The sequence below is a fragment of the Quercus lobata genome, chromosome 11 (assembly GCF_001633185.2).
Source record: "Quercus lobata isolate SW786 chromosome 11, ValleyOak3.0 Primary Assembly, whole genome shotgun sequence".
Taxonomy (NCBI): domain Eukaryota; kingdom Viridiplantae; phylum Streptophyta; class Magnoliopsida; order Fagales; family Fagaceae; genus Quercus; species Quercus lobata.
The window spans coordinates 30,235,862-30,256,701 of record NC_044914.1 but is presented as its reverse complement, the minus strand read 5'-3'; the positions used below and the strand labels follow the sequence as shown (position 1 = coordinate 30,256,701).

The 20,840-nt window shown below is 34.0% G+C and overlaps 1 protein-coding gene across 4 annotated transcripts; it reads right to left on the bottom strand.

Moving 5' to 3' along the window:
• Positions 1-417: 417 nt before the first annotated feature.
• LOC115967846 lies at positions 418-19,374 on the bottom strand. Of its 4 annotated transcripts, none has more exons than XM_031086999.1 (18): positions 19,245-19,374; positions 18,487-18,549; positions 17,681-17,774; positions 17,413-17,521; positions 17,234-17,272; positions 16,623-16,706; positions 16,464-16,525; positions 14,782-14,884; positions 8,974-9,114; positions 7,708-7,776; positions 7,562-7,618; positions 7,156-7,419; positions 4,730-4,813; positions 4,461-4,571; positions 3,389-3,459; positions 1,720-1,944; positions 1,435-1,528; positions 418-1,128 (listed from the first exon to the last, which is right to left on the bottom strand). In XM_031086999.1, the coding sequence occupies exons 2-18, from the start codon at positions 18,545-18,547 to the stop codon at positions 829-831; spliced, it is 1,968 nt and encodes a 655-aa protein (XP_030942859.1). In that variant the 5' UTR covers positions 18,548-18,549; positions 19,245-19,374; the 3' UTR covers positions 418-828. The 4 variants fall into 4 exon arrangements, with proteins under 4 accessions (XP_030942859.1, XP_030942860.1, XP_030942861.1 ...); XM_031087000.1 differs by having other exon boundaries at positions 1,720-1,941; XM_031087001.1 differs by having other exon boundaries at positions 17,413-17,516.
• Positions 19,375-20,840: the final 1,466 nt, after the last annotated feature.

Sequence of the window (20,840 nt, the reverse complement as noted above, 5' to 3'; positions counted from 1 at the left end):
AGGTGATACACAGGCCAGGTTAGGGAAGAAACTGTGATCAAGGCACCCTCATAGCAATGATGTAACTTGAATTTCGTTCAAATTTCAAGGCCCAACTCTACATTATACTATTATAGTATCTATATTTCACCTCAAACGATTTGTTCCATTATTTTCTGCTGGATTAAGATATTTCTTCAATCTTGACCTAACATACAACCGAGGTCAAAGTGTGTTGGGCTCAATCCTTACCAATAAAATCTTTTAATACAGAGTAGATTAATACCAATAAAACCAATTACACGCGAGAAAAAGTGAAAATAAACTGCTGGCGTGAAGCTTGTGTTTTTTTTTTTTAATGATTAGACTGAAAACTTGGTTGTCCATATATATATATATATATATATATATATAAAAGCATGAATCAAAATGCACTACTGAATGAAGGTGATCTATCAGTATAACCACTTTTGAATTCGAATTTTAATGTCAACCCATTTACAATATTACAAATTTACAATACATTACCTGGGCAACTAATCACCCCATGTAAGTCCCAAGGGATTGAACTTCCCCAACATCCACCCAAGACACCAGGATAACAATACATGAATGTGCAATGACAAGATACTACACATGCTTCTGCCCCCATTTTACTGCACATATATTCATATTTTTCCCTTCTCATACAGCGCATATATCAGTTTCTCCCCCCATCCCACCAAAATAATCTTTCATTTTATCCACCTCCTCATAGCCTTGCCTTTACGGGACCAATATTAACCATTTACACTGCACCAAAAGTCACCAGGAACCAAGACCAAACATTATCAGAACTCAACTTCCATCTCATGAACCACTTCTCATTGAGCTGTCCTTCAATATCTGAGCTGCAAGTATGAGAAGCTCCACCATCTCAAATCCTGCAGCAGACACGGCATCTATCTTCTCATTGATGGAGTCCTCATAAAAATCTTTGAGATTATTGCTTATGCTTTCATCAATGGAATCAACATCAGCCTCAGCTGACCAACTAACAGGCAGGGAGCTGCCAAGGGCAGTCTTGACAAGTTTTGCCTCGCATATAATATCATCAAGAGCTTCTGAAATGCTAGTGACTGTACCTTCGGAAGTCCCTGATTCTTTGGCCTACAAGATAGGTTATATCACAAGCACAAGGCACATTATTTTCAAACAGGTAATTGGAACAATGCTGCTAGCTTTCAAGAAGGTGCTGTAAAAAAAAAATTGTGACACTCTTTCAACATGCAGTTAACAAAATGAAAAGCACCTCAAGCATCCATCAAAAACAGGGAAACCTTGAACCAGGTCAATATTCAGAATATATACATTACTTTTAGAATCACACATCCCTGGCCTTGCCCAAGTGAAAAATAAATTGCACATCCCCCTGCTTGCAGTTAAAATTCTATGTACCTATGGTAGTGTTAATACCTTCATAAGCGAGAGACGAAGCCTATGAATTGAAGATGTGAGATGCTCCATACTTTCCATGCTTTCCTTAAGAGTTGCATGTTCAATCTTCATTCTGAAAAAATTCAAAAACTATTATGACATTAATGAAAATGTAGGAAGAAAAAGCACATTTTCGTAAATTAAATTTTTTCTGATAGATAAGTGGACAAATTCATGTGAAACTTTTGCATGCATAAGAACCACACATCTATACAATCATGCATCATGCAGTTCAAAGAAAGGGTCAAAAATATTTTCACTAACCTGGCAAAGTCCATGCTATTGGACCTTCTGCTGAAGAGTTTCCCCTCATTATTATGGTAAACTTCAGCTTCGCTCCCACTACCATCTAGTGTACCAATCCAACGTCTCAGATACGTTCTCTTCAGCAAGTTTGTTAACTTTCCATCTCTGTCATAAGGAACAAGTTTTTTTCCAACAATATCAGCCAAACCTTTTCCTTGTTTAATCTCCTGACCACTTTTCCTGCTAAATGCATCACATTATGGTTAGGTACAAGTACTACAGTAATAAGTTAGCAGTAAAACCAACTATTGCCAAAGGTGTAGAAAATTGCACAAAAAGCAAGAAAGCAAAAGAAATAGACAGGTCACAAAAAATCATCTCCTGAATGAACTACAGGGAGCTAACTGAACACCAGAATTTATCAGTTCAGAACAAGATCATAGGAAGAGTAATTGGATTCATTCCTGCATAAAATCAAGTGGTGAAATGTGCAGAGTCTGATGAAAGAAAATCTACAACAGAAGCCACTTAAGCAATTGAATGATTTAGGAGACAAGAAGATAAGAGTTCAATATTTTATACATGAATTTAAAATGATACAATAACATTTTATTTAAAAGAAAAGAGAATCTAATAGGATTCCTTGAGAGGATATGTGGTTGGTCTTGAAAAAGAAAGGGCACCATGTGTTGATGCGAGCAAGGATATGTACAATAGAATAATAACTTTGGGTCAAATTGGTTCAAACTCCAAGAAGGGGCTTATATAGGTTCAGTGTTTACCTCTGCCTTTGGTCATGAAAGACTTACAAAGCATGCCACAAACAAATTCCAGGATGTAGGTTGTTCATCAACATTATGATTTTAGTTCACAAAATCAGAGAACAGGCTCATTCCAAAATCTATTTGTGGAGAGACTTCAGAACTGAAAGGTTTTACTCTTTACCAATTTCCAAGGACCTCCAGTGAAATGACAAGGAAGAAGAGAACAAGATGGTCTTATTGTGCATTTCAAGGTAAGGGAGACATTTTTCTTGTGCGCCCTACTAAATCAGTTGGACTACAATGTCATTAAGTTTGATGACATATGCCAGGCAGTGTTGAAAAACACATACAACACCACTAAGAACTTCTTTTGACTTTCCCTATCTCCAAATAATTGTTACTCCATCTGCGGTTTAATATTTTTTTTTTTTTTTAATACTGGTGACTTATGAGGAAGCCATAAGCACTAATCTCAACCAAAACTTCTAAGAACTTCATAAGATGGGATTTCTGCCTTAGGCTCAGTTCATATGATGCCTTAATGTAACATTTATTGAACTTTAAAATTAAAGATTGTAGTTCTTTAAGAGTTTCTCTAATATATTCCCTAAATACTGGAGCACTCTCCTTTTTTCACTAAAATGGCCATTTACTTATCAAAAAGAGACCCTGCTTCTCCCACACCTCCTCAAAAGAAAGTATAGGACATTCAATTCCAATCAAATCTCAGTTCACAGGGCGCCATAGCCAATCATATTGACACACCATCAATACTTCACCCATTCATCAATGTAAGGATGTATACCAACAATTAGTGATAAAACTGAAGCTCCAAAACAGGAAAACAAAAGCAGTTGTAGAAGAAAAAAGAAAATAATAACTTATATGACAGAGGGAAGATTCCAATAGAAAAGAAATCATACTCCTGAAGTAGTTGATATTCCTGCTTTATTTGTGCCAACTCCATGAGAGCTTTCACCTTTTCATTGGTAACCTGAACAGGTAGAAGAATTACAGAACCAATAAATCCAACTGAGCCATCCATGCTTTGTTACAGAGCATAATTAAAGATGAAAGGTAGAAGAATTTTAATTTTTGCACAAGTACACCAAAAATTTCACATTCATAATAGTGCATCAAACTACAAATTTAGAAGCTAAAATTCTAGAATCAGAATGTGTGCATTCCACTGGACAATTTCCTACCCAAAGAAATAAAGCCACTCGACTTTATGTAAAATCATAATGCCTTCAACAGATATATCCTAGACTCAGACAGGTGAGTACTCCACAGAAGTTTCTTGTTTTGGATATTTTGAAGTGTTTTGAGCTATTGAATAATCAATTATCCTGTCTGATTATAATTCCACTGACTTTTCACTTTAAAAATTCACCTTATCCTTTGATTAACCAATCAATAAATTGAGACTAGAGAACAATCATATTTGATCCATTTTCAGGACTAAATACACTTGAAGAATCCAACCCTAACAAGTCCTGAAAAAAAGGGCCATGACTGGGAGATTTTCCTACTTCAAACGAGAACCCATCCGACAATTGGTAGAATAAATAAATATTTATTTTTGGAAGGAAAAAAAATGCAGATCAACGCATTTTTGCTGGTACAATTTCCAAAAGGTATGAAGCATTATTGTTTTTTGCCATTTTTCTTTCTTTTCGTGTTTGGGAAGGGTGGAGATTGTTGTCAGTGAAACATGGAAGTTAATCAGAAAAGACTAGGACACCAACATGGAGAAAAGACGAGAAGATGAGTAGGTAATACATCAATATGAACCAGGACCCAATAATCGAATAGCAAAACCTCATAAGAATTATGTGCTTCCAAAAATCCCCACTCAAATATATCTTCCAAAAACCACATAAATTTCTTCATCAATTTGGTGATGATGCAAACAAAGAATGTTAAAAAGTCCCTCAAGGCAGCATGCCTTTAAAATCATGGAGCTAAAGTGCCAGAAACAAACACTGAAATTACCTGTAATAAGTTTCTCTGGAGTTCCTCCATTTTCCTTTGAAGAGCTGCATTCACATTTCTCTCCAGTAAATGTCTTTCTTCCTGCTGTGATAAAAGCAACAATGCTGCAACCTGACAAGATTCCATACGTGAGGAAGAAGAAGAACACACACACACACACATGAAAAGCACACAATGCACACTAACAGAAAAGCAGGGGAGGGGAGTGGGAGAAAGAGAAAGACGTGAGAAAATATATATTTTTTAAAATAAAATAAAATAAAATAAACCTTCTCTTGCAATGCCTGTGCAAGGGCTTTGGAAGCATTGCCTTTTGCTTCAGCCATAATGTCTGGTAAGCCGGGACAACTCCTCTGGAAGCAATGGAATAAATTGGTACTAAAATTAGAAGTTGCAGGAAAATAGGACCAATATTCATATAAGGTGTATATATCATCATTACATCATAAATCCACTAGAAATAATATTAGAGACAAAGTCTTGTAAACAAATGCCGATTGTTATAGTCAAGTAAAGTATTTATGAACAATGTAGAGGGTTACTGCACAACAATTTCCCTTTTTTTTTTAATGACAAGGAACCTCTTCAAGGCAGGGCCACTTTGTGTACCCACCCCTGTCAAGTAAATCCCGGATACACGACCCTGCCTGCAAGAAACCACGTATCAGTAATCTCGGGACTTGAACAGGAAACCTCATGGCAGATTCCTAAGAGGCCAACCAATTAAGCTAAACTGTGCGGTCAATCTTTTTCTTATTTTCCTTTTGATCGGGATTCTAACAGGGAGACTGTATACCAAATATGAACATTAAATTCCATTAAACCAAATTTTTAGCATAAACATACATTTCTTTCCTTTCCATATCCAGTAATCCAGTCAATGTTGCTAAAATCTTAGGACTTGGGAGAAATTTAACAGTAACAAGTGGCCTGGGTTGGGAAGGACTAATAGGTCAGGCATCTAAAATAAACCATATAAAAATATCTGAACTTAGTTTTCAGTTTCCAGGAATAAAGCTACATGTATGAAATGCTTGTAGATTCTAGGGAGCTGAATTCCTTACAGCAATCTGTAATCATAAGCAACAATAGCAGCAAGCCAAGAGCAAAGCCCAACCCCCATTTGAAGAGGAGAGAGAGAGTCAACAGATTCAATGGAAGTTTCTTTGTTAGGCTACCTGGACTTGAGAATAAAATCCCTGGAAGTTTCTTTGGCAGGTTACCTGGAATTTCTTCCTCCCCTTATTTTTTGATAAGTAAATATTGAGGGAGGGAGAGGTGGGGTGCGAACCACAAACATGGCGCAAGACAAAGGATACCATTAATCATATAATTTGGCCATTACAAATTTTTATTGGTTACAACCTCTTCCTGCTACAGTTTGGCACCTATACTCACTGTCTCAAAGAGTGGCAGGCAACTTTAATTTTGATCAATCCCCAATGACACAAAGTCATGGAATTCACATAATTTCCTTGATAACTTGGATGACACCTATTAGAACACTTAAAATTCTAGAGTATCAATCATAAATAAAAGGAACTCCTACAGTATATTCCATTTAACATAGTAGGTTCTTTTCTTCTTCTTTTTCCCCCTTTTTGGCAAGTAACACAGTGTTTGTGCTTGCGCTTAATATTATATATTGTGTTCACAGCCAGTCCCTAGCCCGGGAAAAGGCAGTTGTGGTAAGTTGACAGCCAGTGTAAAACTTAGTCACTCTATTATGAATGGATCCACTACAGATACTCGTTGGAGTGTCCCCTATACATGTAGTCAACCCTAACCAATCTATGGAGGATCCATAGCCAATCCCAAAAACTCTAGGACTAAGGTTTTGTTTTTGTTGTTGTTGTTGGGTTTAACACAGCGAGTTATACCCATATAGATCTTCAATTCTTTCCTTTATGTGAGACAAGGCCCACACGTTAATTCCAAGAAAAAAAACATTAAATGATGATAATAGTATGAAAAGTAAAACAATTACAAGCCCTATCCAATTGTAATTTGTCATAACCCTGCGTCAGAACAGCATTATGATTACAATTGGTGGAGTATTGCGCTGCTCGCCATCTCCTAGTCCAGGATTTGCTGTGGTGTTCCCAGTTTCTTCTCTTCATCATTAATCTAGCTTGCATATTGAGACCCCCAAACAGAAAACAAAAGTTCTGTATAGTTCTTTCCTTGAAATTCTTTGGAAGGAAAGAAACTACTGCCTTTTTTTACTTAAAAGTCCATATAGACATCAAATGTGAAGGCTTCAGAAAGGACAAAAAGCCTCATGTTTTATATAGATTACTAAGGCATCTAGCTGGCTATCTAGATATAGCTTATATTCGGAAAGAGATACTTTAATAAAGTATCAGACAGAATGTTAAAATCCATAGGCTCTGTTAGTGTGATTGGTTTAGATTATCCTTTTTTTATTTTAACCTATCATCCAGCTATCTACTTCAAAGACACCTGCAAGTGCATGTACATCATTGTGAATGAACTGATAGGACAGAACTTGAAGTGCAGTGATTATATAGGAAGCCCTCATTCTCATCCATCAATAGAGTTTTTTTTTTTTTTTTTTTTTTTTTAAATCCACAGGCAACAGAAAACAAGGCCATAAAAATATAACCAAAATATACCCCACACACACACGCAGAAGAAACCTAAAAATGTGCAGCATAAGCTGCAGGGAACCAACCTTAGGTAACAAGTCAGATTCTACAACAGTGGCCATATGTACATCTCGACATTCATATTCTTCTGGTTTTTCTTCTCCTCGAGGAGATCCCAAACTTTGTACTCTGCTCACTTCAAACTGCCTAATATTCTTCTCTATCATGTCAACTATTGACTTCATATAAGATTTCCCGTCATCAAGCAAATTCATGACTTGAACTCTATGCTGATAATGGTATTGATGCAACTCTGCTATTCCATCCTTAATCATTTTGGTTGAACATATCTGCTTGTGAGCCAAATAGATCGAAAATTAAACAAAGAGATCAAGATTTAATATTTATTTCTTTTTCTTTTCTTCTTTTTTTTTTTGGGAGGGGGGGGTGGGGGGGGAAGAAATTTGCATTGTAGGGTATTAAAGAACTCACATTCTTCTTTTCAAAATCACGAACTTTGGCCTTTAGATGATTTTCAATTTCCAACCCCTATAGACAAAAAGAAAATAAATATTTGATAAGACACAATAAGTTATTCAGTTCAGAAAACAGAAAAGTCCATAATGGAGATTCCATACCACCCGCAGCTTATTTCGAAGATTATCCATGGATTTCCTTGTCATCTCCAGCTCTTCTTCTAATGCACTCTGTCTGAGGAATAAGTTATTCGAGTTGCAGATAGAAAATAAAATCTCAATCAATTGACAACTAGATATTATGCATTTCAATTATCATATTTAATATGGAAACTAAGAAGCGCTGCTAATGTATGTTTAATTCCCAAGATTTACAGGCTATAGGAACATCAAGTAAATTAATATTTATCATCAAACCACTGCATGATATACAGTATATCGCACGAGCAGGTTAACACAACCACAGGAATGAACAGGTAAAAAAGTGGACCTAACCTATGCACTAATAACTAATATTCTTATACATGATCTAAATTTCTAAATGACAGGGAACAACTTTCTCATTCAACATGTGATATTAAAGATTGGGACTTTTTTTTGGCTTATAATAAGTGTCTATTTGGCTAGCTTATTTTTTTGTCAATTTATTTTACTATTCAATTTATTTTTGCTACTATTCATGGGTCTCACTACACTTTTTGGTACTATTCATAGATCTCACTATATTATTTTAACTAACATTTACCTTTATCTACAGTACTTTCAGCAAAAAGTTTTCAGTTTCAGCAAAATAAGTGGATCCCAAACAGACCCTAAGTGGCGAGGGAGGATTTGAACCCAAGATCTTCTTTATGGGGAAACTGGGTAATCCCACTAAGCTACATGAGCCTTGGCAATTGGGCCAATATTTAGGGGTGCAACATTCACTCCCAACAACTGAAACAATGTTGCCTCTTCAGTTTTTTTTATTCAGTTCTTTTACAGTTACTGTTCAATATGAGAACCCAAAATGGGAGAGCAAGTAACACCCCAGTCCTCCAAGCCCAACAGGAAAGAAGTGCTTGGGAGTTATAAACTTTTCAACCTCTCCATCACTAGTCAACATGGGATGTGTGTGCGTGTGTGAGTGTGTGTGTGACTCCACCAGTTCAGTAATAACAAAATGGTAAATGCACTGGTATCAAAGTATTTTGTCCCAAAAAAAATTAAATTAAATTCAAAAAAGAAACAGCCTAGAAACAATATTGTGACTTTGGTCAAATTTGACATCCTCACAAGAAAATATGACAATATGTACAGCAAAACTTAATAAATATTGCGGAGATTGATCACAATAAATTAGATTGGGTATCATGTGAAGAAGCCATAAGATGAAATTAGTGATCAATAATGGCTGATGAATGAAACTTAAAAGCCATTAAAACTTACAATGTATTTAGAAGTGGAAGTATCATTAAAACTCCACATTTCTTGAGGATCATGCAAAAGACAAGCACATTTATCATCCCAAGTTGTACCTTCAAATCCTTTTGGAGACTGTTGCCTAATCTCAAAAAACTTATCAATAACCTGTAAAAATAAACATGTACACATAAGATCTTAAAAAAATGGTACAAAAGAAAAGCATATTAAATTTCAGAGTATGGTCCTAACCATAACACTCAATCAGTAAGAAAGCAACATATTAAATGAGAAGTCAAACACACTCAACCAGGAAAATTAAAATCATATAGCTACCCTGAATGTGTAAGGTCTTTAAACAATATCCTGTAGAATTCTAAACAGAAATTATCAGGTGAAAATATATGCTGTTGATCATCAGGTGAAAACATATGCTGTTAATATTTCTTTTATTGATGGATAAATAAAACTCACATGAGCATGCAATCCATGAATCATCCCCCACTCCTTGCTTGTCAGGCAAGTAGATGCCATGTGGTCCAAATAGCCAGGGCAACTAGAAATTTAGTACTATGTCAATGCATATCCTGTTAAGCATACATTAAATGTTCCTTTACAAACCTAATTTCCAGATACATATAGAGTTATTCTTGTTGTTCCAGATTATTTTCTAGCTTATTTTGTTTATTTAGCTAGGTAAAAGTTTTTAAAGCCTCAATTTTTCCTACACACAACTGTACTTTTACACAACTTCTTTTTAAACAAAATAAGCCAATGAAAATAAGCTCATATAAACATACAAGAAATTCTATAGCAGATTTTCTATACACACACACATGCATAAATACAACTCATACACTCTTCAAGATTGAACCCATGATCATTGGCAAAATTGTAAGCAATTCTCAAAAATAGGGGAGGGAGATGATATTTGGTCTAAAGACCATTGGAAAGATCCTAAGCAGATTCACAAAATTAAGTTTTATGTTAACTGCGTTATCATATTAATAAAGTATACACACACACACATATATATAACTTTTATACTATTTCTATTTATACTATAAAACTAAGCTATAAAACTAAGAGTCTCGCAGTTTCACTTCACCTCGGATTTGAATTTTATATAAATTGATTAGAAACATATGCTTGCGTATTCCCATAGGTCAAATCAGATATGTAATCCCTGTAAATTGTGCGAAAGTAAGATACTCCAAATTCGGGAGTCCAAGAATTTTTCTCCTTAGGAAGATAGATGGGGTGATTCAGGTGAGATTCAACTTTCTATTCAATCGTGTGATCCGGGCGGTCCTGGGGGAATCGCTCCCGAAAAGGATTCTATTGATTCTCTCCCAATTGGTTGGACCATAGGTGCGATGATTTACTTCACAGGCAAGGTCTCTAGTTCAAGTCCAGGATATATATATAATATTTGATAGGTAATCAAAGAACTATTATTAATGAAAAAATAGGAAATAGTACAAGTTGTTCATGATGATGAACAACAAGAAAAAGATAAAACAAACAGCAAAAAAGATGGAAATCAAGAAACTAATCTAAGAGAAAATATAAACTCAGAGAGAGAAAAATAATCAGTAAATCCCCAATACCGAGACCACTTAAAAAGACTACAATGGCATAAAACCTTTAACTCATCCAACGTCTTCTCAGTGTTCTCAAAGGAACGACGATTTTGTTCCAACCAAACAGTCCACATTAAGCATCCTGGAATCAAATTTCAGATACTCGAATTACGAATTATGCTTCCCAAGCCACTGATGCCAGCAAAATAACAAACCCACCATCAATCCTGACATAACCCAATTTATACCAAAAGCCTAAAGCATAAAAGTCCACAAGGTATGTGTAACAGGACAATGAAGAAGAAGGTGGTCCACTGACTCCCCATCACAACAACACATACAACACCAAGTTGCCAAAGGGCGACCCCTAAGCATGAGATTATCCAAAGCGAGAATCTGATCATGAGCAGTTGTCCACAAAAAGAAAGCCACTCGCTTAGGAACCTTTGGTTTCCAAACACCCTTCCAAGGAAACAAAGAATCCAAAGTACCCCAAATCACATGGTAGTAAGACCGGGGGTCAAACTTGCCATCTCCTTTTAGCCACCAACAAAGAGTATTGCTCCTTTCACCCCAAGGAATACGAGATTGGATAAACTGAAGGAGAGAATAAGATGCAACTAGCTCCCAGTCTTCAAAAGCTCTATAAAACTTTAAATCCCACACTCTAAAAATACCCCCATCCGGAGTCCACAAAACCTCAAAAATATAAGCATCCTTGGCTGCTGAACACATGTAGAGCTCTGAATAGAGTTTTTTAGGGTATTATCACAAATCCACCTATCGTGCCAGAAACGGATACGAGTGTCTTCACCCACTACAAAAGACAAATGCTTAGAGAAACTCTCCTACCCTTCATGAATACTTCTCCAAAGACCACATCCATGAGCCCTCCTACAAACTTTAGTACCCCACCCCCCTTGACCCTCACCATATTTTGTGGAGATTACTCTCTGCCAAAGATGGGTAACTTCATAACCATACCTCCATAGCCATTTCCCTAATAAAGCTTAGTTAAAGAACACCACACTTCTTATCCCCAAACCGCCCAATTCCATGGGTAAACACACCTTTTCCCAAGCCATCAAAGGGTATTTGAAACTCCCCTTAGAAGACCCCCAAAGAAAATTCCTCTAAATACTTTCCAATCTAGCAGCCACAGCTTTAGGAATAGTAAAAAGGGATAAAAAAGTACATTGGAAGACTTGAGAGAGTACTCTTCAGTAATGTGAGCCTACCACCCTTAGATAAATAGAGACGCTTCCACCTTGATATATATATATATATTAGCATAAAATTTCTAAAAGATCTCATGATCACCACTCTTCAAGCCTCTTTATGGATTTTAAAAATTAAAAATAAAAAAATAACACTTTAAAGAGTCAAACGCATTCAAAGAAAAGAATAACCAAAATCCAATCCTCTTTAATGGAAACCCTAAAAAGTGTATACTAGTTTTGGATCCTGAATACCCAACAAAGTAGAAGTCCAAGAATGACATACAAAATAAAACGAAGTGATCAATTGATTACCATGATTGCCCAGAATTACAAATTCAACCGATGATGTGGCAGAAGACAACTTAAGGTCAGTTTGGTAGGTCGGAAAAATGGGAAGATGGAGAAGACACCAGTTTTGCATCATGTAGATTTAGCATGAGGGATTAAAAATAGTTATGAATTTCCTTTATTCGGTTAGAAGAAGAACGTGAGGAAAGAATTTGTAATTGTATAAGTGTTTTTTTTTTTTAATAAATTGAACAGTGCTTCTATGTTTATCACAATAATATAAATCATGAAATAAAGTATTGCATCACAAATGACTTTCAATAAGCATGCTTCAAATTTATTATAAATTTTTTGTACTTTATTGTATAAAGAAATGTTTTCGTTTTTTTTAGGTATAAAATTTTATTCAGAACAAACAAAACAAAAACAAAGAAGTGAATTTGTTTTTTTTTTAAAGGTAAAATCGCACTAACAATAATGTTGCAACAGTAATATTCATACCCTTTTTATAGGTAATGGTAATATTGATACTTAACAAAACATAAACAAAACAGTATACAAACACACAAGTTCTGACCCCAAGAAAATGCCAACATAAGAGAGGTTTGATTAGTCACAAGGGGCAAAATGGTACCTCCATTTCATTCTTTACTTAAAGAACCATGTTTTCTCCACTTTTCCACCCAGATTTGGGCTGATGAGAGCCGGTGGGATCGGATGGATAATAATTATCCAGCCCCCTCTCTTTCCTTTGTGTTTTCACTTTTCAAGTCTACCAAACAGTAGAAAACATTAATCCCCCTCTCATTTTCTCTCCTTTCTCTTCTACACTCCCTATTCTCCCTACCAAACAGGCTTGACAGTAAAGCGGCTCTGATACAAGTTTCTCCTTGACAAGTTTCTTATCTTTCTATAGAAAGTAGTTTTTTCCCCCTATTTAATGGGAACATACACACACTACTGACATTAAAAAGCTGTAAACATTAAAAAAACCATTAAAGCTTATAATTCTTGGAGGCCACAATACCAAAGCTTCCATAATTGGGCAAATATAACACCAACTGTTAGCAACATCAAAGGTGTTCATTAAAAAATCAAAGATCACCTAAAAACCTACTATTTTTTTAGTCAACACTCCACACAAAACAAAAACAATTATTCTCGCCAAAGGTGAATTTTTCCAGTACATGAAGCTACACCCAATCGAGTTAGGCTCAAAAAATTTGTGTAACCAATTGTAACTGGCAAATACTACAAAAATTTACTACTCATTTGATTTGGGGTAATCTTTTAGGATCCCAAGAATCCTCTAAAGATTCCCAAGCATTCCTATGTTTAGTTGCAAACAGCTAAAGGGAATCTAGATGCCCACAAGCATTTGGATTCCCATTTTGGGGGTTTGTGTAGTCCCTTTTAAAAAGGTAGGCGTCCACATTCTCATGGCCTGGAAAATTTCAATTTTTTTTAAGTGTCAAATATAATCCCAATTTAATAGCATTTTGATTAGTTGTGTTAAATTACCAACACGTGGGATTTTAAATGGGAGGTAGAGTGGAGGAGATAGGGATCAAACTCAGGACCTCCTGCTCTGATACCATGTTTAAATAGTCGATTGTCCCAAAAGCTTAAGCTCTTAGGATATAGGAAATTTAATCATTTAACCACATACTTCTAACAAGTTTATATATAAATTTTTCTAATAAAGTGCTTATGCTATACATTCTTTTTTTTTTTTAATATTATGGTTATATTCACCTTTAAGGAATACTTTTTACTTTTATTTTTAACTCCTATTTGGAATTGTTTTTATCTTCTAAGAAAATATATATGTTTGTTTGACAAGGCATGATGCCCTGAAAAAACATTAAAAAATATTAAATAATTATTTTGGTCACGTTTTTGTTAATGTAAGACTATTATTTTGGAAGAATTGACAAAACTTGTGTACACAACCTGTATACTTGAAGGCGCCTTCTTCTTTCAGTCAATAAATTTACTTATCAAAGAAAAAAACAATAACAAAATAACCAAAAAAAAAAAAACCCTTAATTTACCGGTCATATTATTTTTCTTATTATTCATTTATAGTGAGCCACACAAAAGTGATTGGCACTTTGACATTGTATGATAAACCTAAGGATTTGGTGAAGAATAAATAATTCCTATAAGATTCTTAAGTTGGTCCCAGATTTGGGGTTTTACACATTGTTCTTCTATTTAAGAGTTTCAAGTTTCTCTTCGATTTTCCTTTTGATATGTCTGTACTTTTTTGACACTTTGTGTTCATCATCGTGGACACAGTTTATTTGATCATTAATAAAGTTATATCACTTACTTATCAAAAAAATTCATATAAGATTCTTAGAAATAAACCAAACATGGGGATCTCACATTCCCAAGATCTTATCAGATTCCTAATCAACCAAACATCTGCATGCTTACATTCTCGGGCATCCAGGTTCCTAGACATCACAAACCCAATAACCTAGATGCCAAAGAGCATATTAGATTCCCAGACATCCAGTTTCCTAGGCTACATTAGGGTAATAATTACACATAAAAAATGATGTTATATGCATGGTAGATGATGTTAACAAGGTCCTGCTATCACCTAAGAAAAACATTATTTTATTTTATTTTAGAAGTAAATTTGCTTAGACATCACCTAAGAAAACATAACATCAATGAATAGGTCCATTACAACATTAAAGGGTAGATGGGGTGACAATTAAAAGGACAATCACCTTCTTGAAAGTCTTATTTTGATCTTCTTGCTTTGCTAGATCAATACGCAACATATCACTAAATTTCTTCTGTTCTAGACAATCTGATGTGAGCTCCTCTAGCCTGTGTCACCAATATCATGCAAATTAAACAGATGAAAATTTATCATGTAAGAGTCAGAGAAGTAGCTGAATTGAAATAGACTATGCACCTTTTCTGCTCTAAACATATATCAACAAAATTTTCGCACAACACCTTGTGGTCAAGAAATCAGTAGACACCTCACTGTACTAAGGTATGGATTAAAAGCATCCGAGAGTAAAAGACCACAGATTTCTTTCATAACACCAAGATGCACTCACAAGTTTTTTGAGAAATGATAAAATTATAGAGGAATTACATGTCATCTCTAGTTTAAAACAACTTCTCACTTATTACAAGTATGGAAAAAGAATAAAAGGGATATGTAGAATATTTGCATCAATAGCTAATGAAAGCAAGAACAAGAGGAAATAAGACGCAACAAAACTCAATGAGATTACAGATCACAAAAGGAGACCTATTGAATCTCCATCTAATGCAATGCTTTTATCTATAGAGTAATCCTAGCCTTCAGAAAATTTTACCAGTCTTCCCCAATAAACCAAACAATTGCAAAGAGCAGGACTTTCTACATCATCCTATTATCCATAATCCTAGTGCCAGCTTCCCACCCTTCTAGCACCTCTCTTTTAAAGCTAATGAAAGCAAGAACAAGAGGAAATAAGACGCAACAAAACTCAATGAGATTACGGATCACAAAAGGAGACCTAATGAATCTCCATCTAATGCTATGCTTTTATCTATAGAGTAATCCTAGCCTTCAGAAAATTTTACCAGAGTCTTCCCCAATAAACCAAACAATTGCAAAAAGCAGGACTTTCTACATCATCCTATTATCCATAATCCTAGTGCCAGCTTCCCACCCTTCTAGCACCTCCTTAAAAGAGAACAACACTGCTGCTTACTCCTGAAGCTACTAAAGGAATTTACCCATATAAGGGGAAAAGGTGCAATGAGTTGTAATCAAATGATTCTCATTGTGTCTTCTATAACATGCACAAATCAAGAAGGTCAAGGAAACATGTAATCCACCATTAAGATCTTATTACCGCATGATAAATAAAATAATAAAAAAAACATAAAAGTAAATTGAATTACTGAACCCACTCTAGAGGGAAGAAGATATCACCAAAACCTACCATAAACTCCACCTACTAAAGCAATATCAACTTCAAACAATACAGGGGAAACTTGTCACAATTTTTCTTGGGGGCGGGGGTGGTGTAGCAACGCACTTCCATTGGGGAATGAGATGAAAAACAAGGAATTTGATTTCCTTCTTTCCTAGTAGAGGATTTTTTTTTTTTTTTTTTTTGGTTGAAATTTAACCAAAATGTCAAATACTCAAATATATCCTTGTCTTTCGACTTCAACTATCTATAGTCATCATATGTTTCCCTTATTGAGTTATTCTATTTCTTTTCCTCTCATGGCTTCTGTTAGGAAATTTCCATCGGTATTTGATCAGTGCATCATTCTATAGATAGATACAATAGCAAATAAAACTTTTAATGTTGACTGAGGAGTCAATTTTGTTTTCTCTCGTGCATGGTGAGTACAAATACTGAATGGACATTAAGGGTTAAGAACTGAGAAATACCTCTTCTGGATATTGTTCAATTTCTGCGTCATAATGTCCTCCTTCTCCTTAGCCTTCTCAGCCTGTTACCAGCAGTATAACATTTTCAAAGACTCAAAAGCAGAAAAGATATTAGAGTATAATACAATAAACTCAAATTTAAGAATGATCAGTCATTACCTCCATTATTGAATTGTCTCTTTCAGCAAAAGCAGCTGCTACGCAGCCTTGGAAAAATTTAAGCTGCTTCTCAGCTTCCATATTCTGCAAAAGGAAAATGAAACAAATTATAACCACAAAATAAGGTCTCCATTTATGTTTATCAAACATAAGATACAATTCTGTCTCTTGGGAGGCCAATTCAAAACCTAGAGGTAATATAACTATTTAAAAAAAAAAAACTACTATCCATGCAGCTTCCCAAAACTAATCTCCATCTTTTCCTTTTCAAAATTATGTGCAAATACTGTTACTAACAGACTTGCAGAAGCTAACAGCAAGACTAAAAGGTAGGATGGTCATGGTAGTTTAACCATCACTATCTTCTCCCAAGGCAATGTAAGAACAGATCAAGCTAGATCCTAAAAGAAGAAAGGGCAGTCGAATAAATAATTATTCAAATAAAAGTACAAAAATTTCAAGTAAAAGATGATATTCAAAAAGTTAGCAATAGTTCCAGGAAGCTTTGGATAGATATGAATTTTGATGGAAGCTTCATATGTTAGCAAATAACACAAACCCTTAAAAGGAGGAAAGGATGGGGGGGGGGGGGGGGAGAGAGAGAGAGATACCTTTGAGACCTCTATACCATGCAGATCTGCAAGTTGGCTCTGGTTGCAAAGCAAACTTATAAGTATGTAATGAGGATTAAGCAAGTTGCACACATAAAAAGAAAATATATATATATATATATAAATAATAATAATAATAACAATAACAATAAATAAATAAAATGAAATGAATATCTCACTTTGATTCGGTAAGCCTCTGAAAGTTGCTCTTGAAGATTTATATTCTCTCTTGTGCAAGCAGTTAGCTTCTTCTTCAAGTTCTCAATCTCCTGCTCCAAGCCAGCTGTCCTAATAGGCAATTCATTTTATTACAACAATACCGGCAAGCAAGCTACAGGCACCCCCTTCTTTCCTTTCCATCCCACCCTCCGAACCAACAAAAGATGGAAAGGGGGAATGAGAGAAAGGGGAAGATAGATCATTTGGACCAAGAAGAAAATATTATACCTTTGAAAATGCATTCGAGTAGCCACAGCAAGGTAGCTTGGTCCAGCTTGTTGCATACACAATTGTTCAATATCTTTGCGCAATTCATCACGCTCTATAAAATAAAAAATAATTCATATATTGTATCTTATGATTTATCCACTTGAGATTTTGAAAATGGCTTTGTTGAACTTGAAATTCACCCAATGAAATTAAATAAATAAGTAGACAATTATAACAAAACAGATTTGATAAGTGAGAAATGAATCCTTTAATATTTAAAAACTCAGTTTGTCTAATCGGAAAATAAAAAAATGCCACAGACAGGAAAAGAGAGCGTAGAAGATCAGGTTTCACTTTTCACACGGGATTGGTACAATTACTTAGTTCATGAATTGGCCGATTGATGAGAATTTATATGCAGAACAAGCAGCTGTATCTCAGAGTAAAAGGAGTTGAAAATAAATCCTTTTTTTATCAGGAATAGAAATCAATAAAGAACATAGTGGAACGACTACAACAAGAGGTGTACAAAGTATCTCTTGGGAAAATTGAACTCTTAAAACTCAAAAAGGGCAACAAAAACCAACCAAAAAAACAAAAAAAAAATGACAGGCGAGGCATAACCCTTTACTCTTGATTTTATTAGATGGAACGTTTTCTTTGTTTCCTTACACAGATCGATAGGAGTAAAAAGTACAGAAAAGCAAAGAGAAGCCAGAAGAAGTTCAAATTGAATGTTGAATTAGGTCAACATTAGACACTAGCTCAGTGATAAAACATTTTAGGACCAAGAGATGAATGCCAGAAAAGCAAAGTGTGCATACCATGTTCCAACTGTTGGATGCGAGTCACCGAGGATTCACTATCATTTAAACTCTCATCCATGTCTGAAAGAAAAGTTAGATTACAATAGTTAAACCCAATAGAACAGATCACACAATTCAATCCTAAACAACAACAATTGCACAAAGTAAACCAACATAAAAACCAAAAAAAAAAAAAAACGTATTCTCATCCAATCCTGGTCCAAACAAACACCATACTGATTCTAAAGTAGAAATAACAGTATTTTGCCAATTGGGTATCTTAGAAATACAGTATCCTTTCAATTAAAACCCAAAAAGAAAAAACAGAACACAGCCACACCAAAAAACACAAACACAACTATTTGCTAGCTTTTAAGAACACACACACCCAAAAAAAAAAAACAAAAAACAAAACGATCCGTTTGTTTTGACAGAAATGGTTCCAAAAAAGTGTTCCACAAAAACTAATGTTTCTACATGGATCAAGTTTATGTCTTGATACAGACTTACATACATAGACAAATATGTATTAATTTGGTAGAGTTAAACTTGTATCTTCAATTAATTTTAATCCCCATGATTGGTACCACTCTAACACTTAAAATTAATTTTCGTTCTGCTTAGAAAATAATTATGTTAAATCAATTTCATACTAAACAAACAGCAATACATAACTAAAATTCCAGCCCCATAAAGAAAAAGAAAAGGAAAAAAATTTTGAATTATGATCAATAATACGAAAATAACATATATAGTAGACATAAGAAGAAGGTTACCTGAAAGAATAGAAAGGAGAGAGAGATCGAACTAGAGGGGTCAAAGATCGAACGAGAATTTGGTTTGGTTTTGCTTCTCTCTCTGTCTCATGTCTCTGCAAGAAATGAACCTCGATATTTTTCTTTTTTCATTTTGTCCTATCGTTATTTTTTATTTTTTTTTTTTAAACCAGATTATTAATAAACTATTTTGAGAAAGTTTTAATATTATATTTATGAAAAACTTTCAAAAAAAATTTTAAGATAAACTATATATTTGATCAATATCTTGTATACTATATTTCAATTTGTTCTCTAACCTTTCAATTATGTCAATTTGATCTCTAATATTTTAGTACCGTATCAATTTAATTTCTATCATTATCTTTTGGATGAAAATTGATAACATATCTAATTGCCAAAACAAAAAATTAGCTTATATTGATGTGATAATAAAGTTAAATTTTATTTTGGTAATTTGTCATGTTAGTAATTTTCATCTGAGATATAACGATACAAACTAAATTGACACAACATTTAAATGTTAAAAACCAAATTAACACAATTGAAAGATTAATGATTAAATTAAAATATAATGTAAAAGTTAGAACTAAATATGTAATTACCCAAAAATTTAAATTTTTTTTCTTATAAAAAATTTCTAAAAATACTTTTTAAACTAATATTTTTAGTACATTCGTTAATTGTTTCTTTTTTTTTCAATTAAGGATAGAAGTTATTAAACATAACATGTTACACACTTTTTTGTTATTGAAATCGTGAGTTAAAAACACAATTTCATTTGAGATCACATTTTCAACTCACAATTTTCAATTAAAAATTGTGTATAACAAAGCGTGTATAATATATAATAAACAATAATAAAAAGCAAAATAAAAAAAGTAAACAAAGGCTTGATTTAAGAAATTTTTTTATAAATTTTTTACAAGAAAAAAAAATAACTAACCTTTTTTTTACAATATTTTTATATTTAGAATGGCATTAAAACTTTCTCAAATGGCTCACACAAACAGTATACCCTTTTATTAAACCCTTTCGTTGTTGTTCTTTTTTCTTTTCTTTTTTGGCTGAATTGTTGTTGTTAATAATTGGATGTTAGTAAAGTATTGCTTCCGTGTTCGTTTAAAAAAATTAAAATGTATCATTGGTTACGTGGTTAGTAGATTTTGAATCTTTTGATAAGACCCGGATATTCCACCCGAAAGCAAAAGAATAAAAAAAAATGTCTGGTTAATAGGTTATAGACTTATAGGTGTTCTTAGTACCTTCTCAAAAAAAAAAAAAAAGGGTGTTCTTAGTAATTATGCATTTTTTTAATGAATTATTTTAAGAAAATAAGTACGGGTGAAAGAATAATAGCCTATTTCAGTTGTACAGGTTTCTGACACATTTTTTTAATTTTTCTCTTGGATAAATATTTAAATATGCTGACATTTTTTATTAGTGACTACTGACTACTGTATTGTTAAGTGTTAACAAATAATTGTATCGAATCCAACTAGCATGCGTTTGGATTGGGCGTTTTGCCCAATCCTCAGAGCATTCACATCAGTTTATCTAAAAGATTTCGTCTATTTTACACCAAAAATCTACTTT